The sequence below is a fragment of the Lolium rigidum genome, chromosome 7 (assembly GCF_022539505.1).
Source record: "Lolium rigidum isolate FL_2022 chromosome 7, APGP_CSIRO_Lrig_0.1, whole genome shotgun sequence".
NCBI classification, from domain to species: domain Eukaryota; kingdom Viridiplantae; phylum Streptophyta; class Magnoliopsida; order Poales; family Poaceae; genus Lolium; species Lolium rigidum.
Window position 1 is genome coordinate 198,026,792 of NC_061514.1, and position 9,696 is coordinate 198,036,487.

A 9,696-nucleotide genomic window follows, 5' to 3' on the forward strand; every position below is an offset into this window, starting at 1 on the left:
CAAAGATCCAAATTTCCCTCCCCATTGCACACGGATTGTTACTGCTGTACTTGTTGATCATTCATAGGGAAAACATGTTGGGGTCACGCGCATCATGTCGTTGATAATCTCTTCAAACACGCCAAACATCAGACGGCGCCACCTGGTCTCACAGACTGAAAGTGGATGGTCTGAAATCAGAACCGTTAACAACTCCTGCACGGAAACTAATTTCCTTTTCAAGTTTCAAGGGTAGGAAAAATTCAGCTCACCAAACCTAAACCACCCTCGTTAGTCGTACGTCTTCCTCCTCCTGGCTGCCACCTCCCTCCATCCACCACAAAACCATCTCCTATAAAGCCTTCACAGATCACAAGAATACACAAATCAACCACAAACCACAAGCATCTAGAGAGAGGAAGAGCAGCAGACAATCCACAGAGAGCTAGCTAGCCTGACGTTGTTGCCGAAGAAAGCAGAGCAGGAAATGGCAGCAAGGGCGGTGTCCGTCCTAGCCGCGACCTTGGCGCTCGTCGCGGCGATCCTGGTCGGCGGCGCGTCGGCGCAGTCCTCGAGCGGGTGCACGTCGACGTTGATCACCATGTCGTCGTGCCTGAACTACATCACGGGGAACGAGACGGCGCCGCCCAAGTCGTGCTGCACGGCGCTCGCCACCGTGGTGACCTCGAAGCCGGAGTGCCTCTGCGTGGCGCTCAACAGCGACCCCGCCGCGCTCGGCATCGACAACGTCAACAAGACCCGCGCGCTCGGCCTGCCCGCCGAGTGCAACGTCAAGACGCCGCCGCTCAGCAACTGCGGCACTGCTCCCACGACGTCCCCCGCGGGGCAGACGCCAGCCTCGCCCTCCGCCGGAGCAGGTAACAATTCAAACAAGACTGATCCAATATGCCTCAGCCGCTTGTGTAAATTTGAAGTGTCACTGACCGACGTATACGTGCTGCAGGGTCCAAGACGACGCCGACGGCGGACGTGGGGAGCGGCGGCGCGTCGCTCCAGGGGTCGGTCGCCATCGTCGCCGGCTTCATCGTGGCCGCGGTCTACGCCGTGTCCGGCATGTGAACTGATTGACGGGTCGGCACGCCGCGTCTCCTTCTTGTCAGTCGGTAGTGATTCCATTGGAGATTGAGCTTTGGGTTTGAGGATTGACACCGGCGCGCCTACTTGCGCTCCGTGGCCAATGCTTCCATTTGTTGTATTGTACCGTCACATGATTCTGTACTTCAGTACTTATCTGCTTGATTCGTTGCTGCGTCTTCAATAAATATTAATTACTGCATCTCTTATCATCGATTTGGCGTTGGAATTCTCCGTCCTGTGATTATCTATCGCTTCGGTTTCTGCCTTTCATTTCGAACGTGCTCCTTGACTAGTCACAATAGGATTAGTATCATGCACATGATACTAGTTTATGATACAACCTCCACAATGCATAATATCATAATATAGTATCATAATATTATTATATTTAATGTTTTCTACAATCTCAAAGCAAATTTGTGTACATAATGTGTTTGGTATTAAGTTTTTAGTTTTACGTGCTATGATACGATATCATATCATCTATCACCTCATTAATTGGTGCGCCACATAAGATTTTTGCCAATATAACATGCATGATACTATTTACGATACTCTCATTATGGCTAGTGTTCAGTTCTGGATTTATTTTGTTTTTTGAAGTAATTGATGCGCAGTTTTGCAAGTGCTTAAGACTGCTCATAGTGGGGTAACTTCAGTAGTAACATAGAGTCTAACTCAGCAAATTTGCTGATGTGTCACTAATTTACTGAGGAGCTGTGTTACCGGAATATTTTAACCTGAAATCTATTACGTGCCTGGGCACGGTAGTGTCTTAGCCGGTGCCCCCCCTTTTCCTCCGTCGGATCCAATTCACCCAGCTTGCCTTATCTCTCTAGCGTGGGGCCTACCACGCGCGAACTTATCTTCTCGACGAGACTCTTTCCCTTTCTTCCTTCTCGAGAGACTACTACCCGGCATGGATCTCTCGGCATGAGCGTGCGCCGCCGTCGGCCGCCACCTCCACGAGCACGCCGTCGTGGGACGCCACCTCCGCCGGCCGCCGCCGCCGGCCGCCACCTCCGCCAGCCGCCGTCGACCCGTCGGGAAGGGAAGGGCCGTAGCCTCACCGCCGGGCGCGCCGGTGATCCCCTCCTCACTCGGCGCCTTCGGGAGGGCTTCACCCCATCGCCCATGGTACAGCCGCGCCGCTTGTCCCCTCCCCCAACACTCCTCTTCCCATTAATTCCTGCGAGTCCCAGGCTATCTCTATTCTAGTTCTACGTTCAGAAACATCCGAGGATGTAATAAAAGTATGCTTCCCATTGTTTTGGCTGTAATTTTTTTAAAGGTGATCTATTTTTTCGATTTTTTACATCCCTAATGATGGTAGTGGTGGATGTAATTTTTCTTCCTTTTTCTACATCTAGGATCTGGTTCACCCCAGTTTTGGATGTAAAAATTGTAGGTTCACCCCAATTTTTTACATCCCGAATGATAATGATGTTGATGTATTTTCTTTCTTTTTCTACATCCACCGATCCAGAACTATAACTTATTCTCGAACTCGAGGTACAAAACAAGTAGATGACAGATGCTTCTTCTGGAGTGGATTTTGCGATCACATGATGTATTTATTTTACTCCATGATCTTGTATCTCTTTTTCCGTCATGATCTTGGGATGGAGCCGCGAAACGAGAAGTCCGGAGAAGTCGCTTATTTGCACATCACATTCACATGCAGCGGCCATCCAGGGCGGAGAGAGGAAACGTGTGGGATTAAAACTTTCTATTTTTAGAATGTGAGAGATGTTAGAATAGTTTGTTTCTATTTTTGGGTGGGGCACTCCATAAGACTAACCGGTGCTAGGGCACTGTGTAGCAATGTCCATATTTTAATCGGAAACGATCCGGTGCGGGTGGGGCTTCGTAAAAAATAGCTAGTACTAGTAGTAGTACTACTTCTCTTCTTCCTGGTCGCAGCTCTCAATCCATCTATCTGCCCCCAGCTCAATCTCCATTGCCCTAATCCCCATCTCACCTGCAGCGGCGCTGGCCGGCGGCAGCACCCAAGAAACCATCTGAATCATGGCCAAATCCGGTCGACGCAAGGAGACGGCGCCCTCCCGGCCGTCGGCAACCTCGCCAACGCAGACGCAGCACTTCAACTCCGGCGCCCCGACGAGCTCCGCCAACCACAATCCACCGCCGTACTTCTACCCCGGGGCCCCCACAAGCTCCTCCGCCAACCCATCGACACCCCCGCACATGTACCCTCATGGCATGGATAGCTCCTCCACCAACGGGCTCGCAGAATCAATGGTATTTTGCATCTTGTGTTCTTGTGTTTCTCCATTCATTAGTTGTGATGGTACAGCATTAGGTAATTTGCATATTGCGTTCTTGTGCATCTGAAACATTCTACAGTAGTGTACTACTTCAGTGAATAACAAGTACAGTTATATTACTGAATTTGCTAAGATAACTTGAAACTGAAAATTGACTAGAAGATGAATCAGTATGTGTGCAAGTGTATCTATCTAGCGAGTGTAGTGTAAATAAGTAGCATGAAGAAAAAGGAACAAAAGCTTCCCTGTTTTCCCCAACTGAATATATACACTACAGATTGAGGCATTTGCATACACTATGCTCATGAATTTTGATATTTATAATGGGATGCCAATGTATACCCCTGCACCCGATGGCTTGATAAATTTTGGACAGTTGCCACCAAAGCATCCTTATAATTTCCGACCTCCACCAATGCACCATCGTGAAGAAGGATACCAGAACATGGAGAATTTGCACTTTGTTGGTGCTTCCCCACATGATTCCTTTTCAACACCACCACCACCACCGCACCCTAAAGCTGCATCGCGGTCAGCTCCTGCTCAAGTTGGTTCAACTTCTTCCAAAAGGAAAAGGAAGGCCATTACTGTAGATGATGATGAATTAGGAGAAAGGACCGCATATCGTCTGCCATATACACCCGACGAACATGTCAGATTGGTAATGAGAATCTTGTTATCTGCATGTAAATTATTGTTGCTTGTTGGGCTCAACTAAATTAATTTTTAACAATGTAGGCATCTGCTTGGTTGGAGTGCTCACTTGATCCTATCGAAGGGAACGGAAAGAAGGGTGAGCAATTCTGGGATGACATAGCTGCTCTATACAATAGTACCACAGCAAGTAACCGGAAGAGAGATCGGAATCAGTTGAAAATGGAGTGGCAACGGACTAAGAAAAGGCTCGCTGCTTTCCATGGTGAGTGGCTTGCTGTAATTGGCGTATATCATAGTGGTCACAACACTAATGACTTGGAAAAAATGGCCTTGGAGAAGTATCATAGTGGTCACAACACTGTTCATAGTGGGAGTAACTTAGGTAGTAACATCACACATTTCAAGGTATTTCGGTGACATGGCATAGCAATAAATGGAGAAATAGAGGGAGGTAGTAACTAGCTATGTTACCATAACATCACACACTCCAAGATAAAATGAGTCTACTAACAAATAAATGAGACTTTCCATGATACCATCTCTAAGAGCAATTCCAATAGTGTAGCCAGCTGCTGACTATAAGCCAAGTATCATGTCATCTAAGCTAACTTAGAGCCAACATATACAATAGTGAGCTATAAAAATGTACTACTTTATCAATGTATGACCCACATTTCACTCTCCCAAAGTGCCTAGGAGCAGGTGCTAGAGCTAGCTCTTCCATAAGAGCCCACTCTCCTTCTCTCTCCTCCAACTAAGCAATAATATAGTAGTTTAATCCTTATAGCCAGCTGACTAGCACTTATTGTACTTGCTCTAAGTTACTTTCCACTATGAAAGTAGTAACATAGACTAGTAACTTATGTATAACACCACCTTATGTTACTCCCCTTAACTGCTGGATTGATGCGCTGTCTTGCAAAGTCGTGCTTGCTCTGGTGAGTCCGCTCTTTGATATAGGCAGACCTGATGACTTTTCAAATGCAAGGCGCCAACGCGGGCGCACAAAAGAAGAACGCGTCCACTTCATGTATGAGAATCACCCATTTGCTGCGTGATGAACGATGCAGATGCGCCTTGTTTCAATAAAAATCCCTATACGTGCCACTAAAATTATATTACTCCATCCGTTCATAAAAGTAAAGGATGCTAAAGATTAATTTAGATACGGATGTATCTATACAATAATGAATGAGTGTATAGGTACATCTCAATCTACATTAACTTGCGATATCTGTTTATAGATAAATATAGTATATAAGAGCATCCCGATGGACAGAAAATTATTAGGGGCGTCAAACAGAAATACGAGTCTAGCCACGCACTCTAAACTAATTTTATATCCGTTGCGGTCCATAATAGGCCGTATAGCGTCTCTAAGCCATCCTCAACCAAGGGTGTGGTGGGCATACCAAACACAAGCGGCAAGGCGGTTGCTAACCGTTGAGCCAACCTGCCACCGAGATAACATGCTAGTCAACTATAATTAAGGTGAGCTAGGTTGGTCGGTCACCCTTAATTAAGACGGGTGTTGGTTCCTCGAGCAGCAGCAGTCAACGCGTCTCCTTCCTTGCCCGCCGGAGCCCGGAGTAAGGCACGGCGACGAATCGTTTTCCCACGTGCCAGAGTAATTGCATGGACTGCTCGCCTACCTACCTCTTTCAGCGATAAAAACTTTGTCGCCTCCTTCCTCGACCGCATAAACCAACGACCACCTCCTCCCTCACTCGCGTAGAAACCCAACCCACCAAGAGAGGGAGAAAATGGCGAACTACCGTCAAAGATGCGTGGCGGCGAACTCGCCCTGCGCAACCTCACCACCAACGAGGCATATGCTGGAAACTCAGCGACAGCTGCCTCTGTTGCCGCCACCTCAGGGGTGGGTTCAGAGGAGGATGGCGTCCTTCTCATCCTCCTCGCGCTAGTCGGTCTCCACGCCGCGCACTCATATGCGCTTAGGCATTCGTTGTCCTGAATGAGGAGGTAGGCGAGCAGTTGTTGTGAAGGCGACATTGTGATCCTCTAGCCGCCGCCGCCTCCCTCCCCCCTCCTCTAGTAACCGCGACACCATCGTCGAGTAGTAGGTGTACGCGAGGGAGCAAGAGTATGTGCAACAAGTGGCGGTGATGCGCAACTACGTTGACCCAGATCAGGATCCAAGGTTGTTGCAAGCCCTAGTGAGTTCCATGAACGACCACACGTCATGAAGGCGCCGCTCTCCGTTGGCACCGCCTAGAGAGAGTGGACGACACGTGCGGCACGTGAGGCCAACGACGAAGGCGCATGGACTAGAGGCAGCGCGAGCAGTAGCCTCGGTTTAGGAGGCGATGAAGGAGCGGGACCGGCAGTGCCGTCAAGGATGACGTGGAGCAAAACCAAGTCGGCATGGAGTTGCTCTGATGTGTCACTCCCCGCTGCGATATTATATTTAAAATTTTGTTCACATTTGTAATATATAAGAAAATTCAAATGAAATTCTAAATTTTTCTTGCTTTTTATATATTTTGTGTAAGTTGTTTGAAGGACGTTAGTAGGCAGAGCGTCTCCAGAAACGATAAACCTGCGACGGCCGCTCCTTATTCTATCCGTTTTAGGTGTGTGCTACCCCCGTTTGATCGACGCGGCTGGAATGTTCTACCTGTCACGTCTCTAGCCTTTGAAGACTGAGTGTCGTGTGAACATGACCGAAGAGCTCCTATCTCTGCAGCGTCTGCGACGAGATGAACAGAGAGTTAGTTGCAAAGCAAGAAGGGAAAAGAAAGAAAAACAGAACAAGTAGTGTTTGCCTTTTGACGAGCCTGTCCACAAGGTACGCATTGGTATGAAGTTATTGGGCCATGCAAATGCAAGTTGCCTCTCTGGGCATCTCCCGTCGTTCCACGGTGCATGTGCCTGTAAGATGGGTAAAAGCTATTCGCCGCCCATCAGCGTGTGTTAATACGGCACGCACGCTAACGGGACGAGCTTGGCCACGGTCCATTTAGAGCATCTCCACTCGGTCCCCCCGAGGAGGCCCCCGGCGAGCGTTTTTTCCATCCGGACGGCGAAATTCGGCCCAGTCGCGCCCCCGGTTCCTCGTTTTCGTCCGGATTTGGGCATAAATTCATCCGGCGATCCCACGCCACCCCCGGCCCCCCTGGGAGCTCTCGGGGACTCCGGACGAGTGAAAAGCGGGGAAGGGTCCGATCTGTCGGTGACTCGACGCACGAACCCCACCGCCACGTCGCTCAAAATCTCCCCCACCCCTCGTATCTCTCTCGCCGCCGGCACCACCCCGCCGGCTTGTTGCCCCGATTGCGCCGCCCCTCCTTCCCCACCTGCCTATATTCCGCCGTGTTTGGACGACGGCCTATCCGGCCGCTCTTCCGCCGTCCCGTTTTTCCGGCCTGCTTGCTCGTCGTCGCTCGCGGCTCGGATTGCCTCGACCACGCCCGTCGGTGTTCGTCCATTTGCCTCGCCGGCCATGGACTCGGACGAAGAGGAGGAGCAGATGTTCGTCGAGCTTATGCAAGAAGAGATGGCAGCAGCCGCCCAAGACGACGAGCACATGATGATCCTTGGTTGCTTGGCAAGCATGTACGCCGGACCGGCAACTCGTCGGCGTGGTGGGTCGGCACGAGGTCGCCGGAAGTGCAAGCCGAGACAGCGAATGGAGGGCTACCGCATGTTGTACGCCGACTACTTCGTCGACAATCCATTGCACGGTGAGAGTGTTTTCCGGCGTCGTTTCAGGATGAGCGAAAGCTATTTCTGCAAATTGTGTATGCCATCCGCCACTTTGATCCCTACTTCGATGCAAGGCGGATTGCACCGGTTTGGTTGGATTTTCGTCACCGCGAAGTGCACAATGGCTATGAGGATGCCGGCGTATGGAGCTCCCAGTGATACCGCAGATGACTATCTTCGGATGGCGGAGTCCACCGCCCTTGATTGTTTCTACCGGTTCCGCAGGGCCGTCATAGCAGTTGTTCGGGGACTATTACTTGAGATCACCCACTCGTCGAAGACACTCGGAGGATCCTTGCAACAAATGAAGCTAGAGGTTTTCCAGGGATGCTTGGAAGCATTGATCGCATGCATTGGCAATGGAAGAACTGTCCATTTGCGTGGCGTGGAATGTACAAGGGTCACAAAAAGGCTGCACTCGTGATACTTGAAGCGAGTGGCTACCCATGATCTTTGGATTTGGCACTCTTTCTTTGGTATGCCTGGATCCAACAATGACATCAACGTCCTAAACCGCTCCCCGGTCTTTTCCAAGCTTGTTGAGGGTCATGCTCCCCCGGTGGACTATGTGATCAATGGTAGGCACTACAACAAAGGATACTACCTTGCAGACGGTATCTATCCAAAGTGGGCAACATTTGTGAAGACTATCTCCAACCCTAGCACCCCAAACTTTGCGAGTTTGTCAAGAAACAAGAAGCTTGCCGAAAAGACGTCGAGCGAGCATTTGGTGTCCTCCAGCAGAGATTTGCTGCCGTCCGGTTCCCCGCTATGACTTGGTCCAAAGATCAGATGTGGGAGGTGATGAACTGCTGTGTGTGCCTACATAACATGATTATTGAAGATGAGCGAAAGCATCCGGTTCCTCTGGCTGAGCAAGAAGCACCATATGAGAGAGAGGGTCCTCTTGCACAGCCAAATCACCAGGTGCCTCCATCATGGGCCGCCTTCATTGCTATGCGCCAGGAGATTTGAAACTCTACAATGCACCAGCTGTTGCAAGATGATCTGGTGGAGCACATATGGAGGCTCCGAGGCAACGCCAACGCCGACGCCAACTAGTTATTTGAAAAATTGTGAAATTTGTGTGCTTCATTTGTTTCAAGCACTTGTTAAACATTGTACTCGTTATCGCCGAATTTGTTTCAGCAATTTTCGTCCTCTTGTTTGCCGAACTTGTTAAATTTTATGTTGAATTTGTTTGAAATATGTCAAATGGTCGAGGTTGGGGGTTTCCTGCCGGGGGGACGGCTGGAACTTCGGCGCTCCCCACTGTTGAAATACTGGGCCCACTTTTAGTGGCCCAAATTAGATTTCAGTTTTTCCTATAAATCTCAAAGCCCACATAGTGGCAGCCTTGTGAGTTTGAGCCCAAGTTGGTGGCAGCTCACTAGGGAGTGGCAAGAGGTGGGAAGTTTAGTCCCACATGGAAAGTTGGGAGGAAGTTAGACCACCTTATAAGGTGGGTTGTTCCACCACTAGTAAGTGAGTGAGAATAGGAGTGCTACACACGCCCTCCTCCTCCTCCTCGCTCGCTCGTCTCGACTCGACACGACACGTCACGACGCGCGCCGCGCTCGTGGTGAGTGGATTGAGCCTCGAGCCGAGACTTTCCTTACTTTTTGCAGCTCAGGAAAACGAACGCAGTCCTAGACGGACGCGTCGCAGCTTAGTCGGTTCGGGTCGCTCCCGGATCGTGGGCTATCTGTAACCGACTCGAAACGTTCGTGCGACGTGGGCGTGGCCCACGTTGCCTAGGGTTTCCCGAGCCTATATAATCTCCTGCCCGGCTACCGCAGAAATACATCCAATACACGAGTTAGGGTTTCCACCTCTCTCTGCTTGCGCCGCCATCGTAGCCTACTCCATCCCGCGAGCCGACGTGCATCGGCGAACGGGAGAGCAGGTCTCCGGAACCGCTCGTCCTTGCGATCCTGTACGGGAGAGG

At 50.2% G+C, this 9,696-nt stretch overlaps 2 protein-coding genes across 2 annotated transcripts; both read left to right on the plus strand.

Annotated features, from left to right (window-relative positions):
* Positions 1 to 327: 327 nt before the first annotated feature.
* LOC124679168 (non-specific lipid transfer protein GPI-anchored 5-like) lies at positions 328 to 1,213 on the plus strand. The gene is made up of 2 exons (XM_047214974.1): positions 328 to 857; positions 944 to 1,213. Exons 1-2 carry the CDS (start codon positions 467 to 469, stop codon positions 1,057 to 1,059), a joined length of 507 nt encoding a protein of 168 aa, XP_047070930.1. The 5' UTR covers positions 328 to 466; the 3' UTR covers positions 1,060 to 1,213.
* A 1,799-nt stretch (positions 1,214 to 3,012) lies between these two features.
* Positions 3,013 to 4,462, plus strand: LOC124678540. Its single transcript, XM_047214414.1, has 2 exons — positions 3,013 to 4,026; positions 4,104 to 4,462. Exons 1-2 carry the CDS (start codon positions 3,664 to 3,666, stop codon positions 4,437 to 4,439), a joined length of 699 nt encoding a protein of 232 aa, XP_047070370.1. The 5' UTR covers positions 3,013 to 3,663; the 3' UTR covers positions 4,440 to 4,462.
* Positions 4,463 to 9,696: the final 5,234 nt, after the last annotated feature.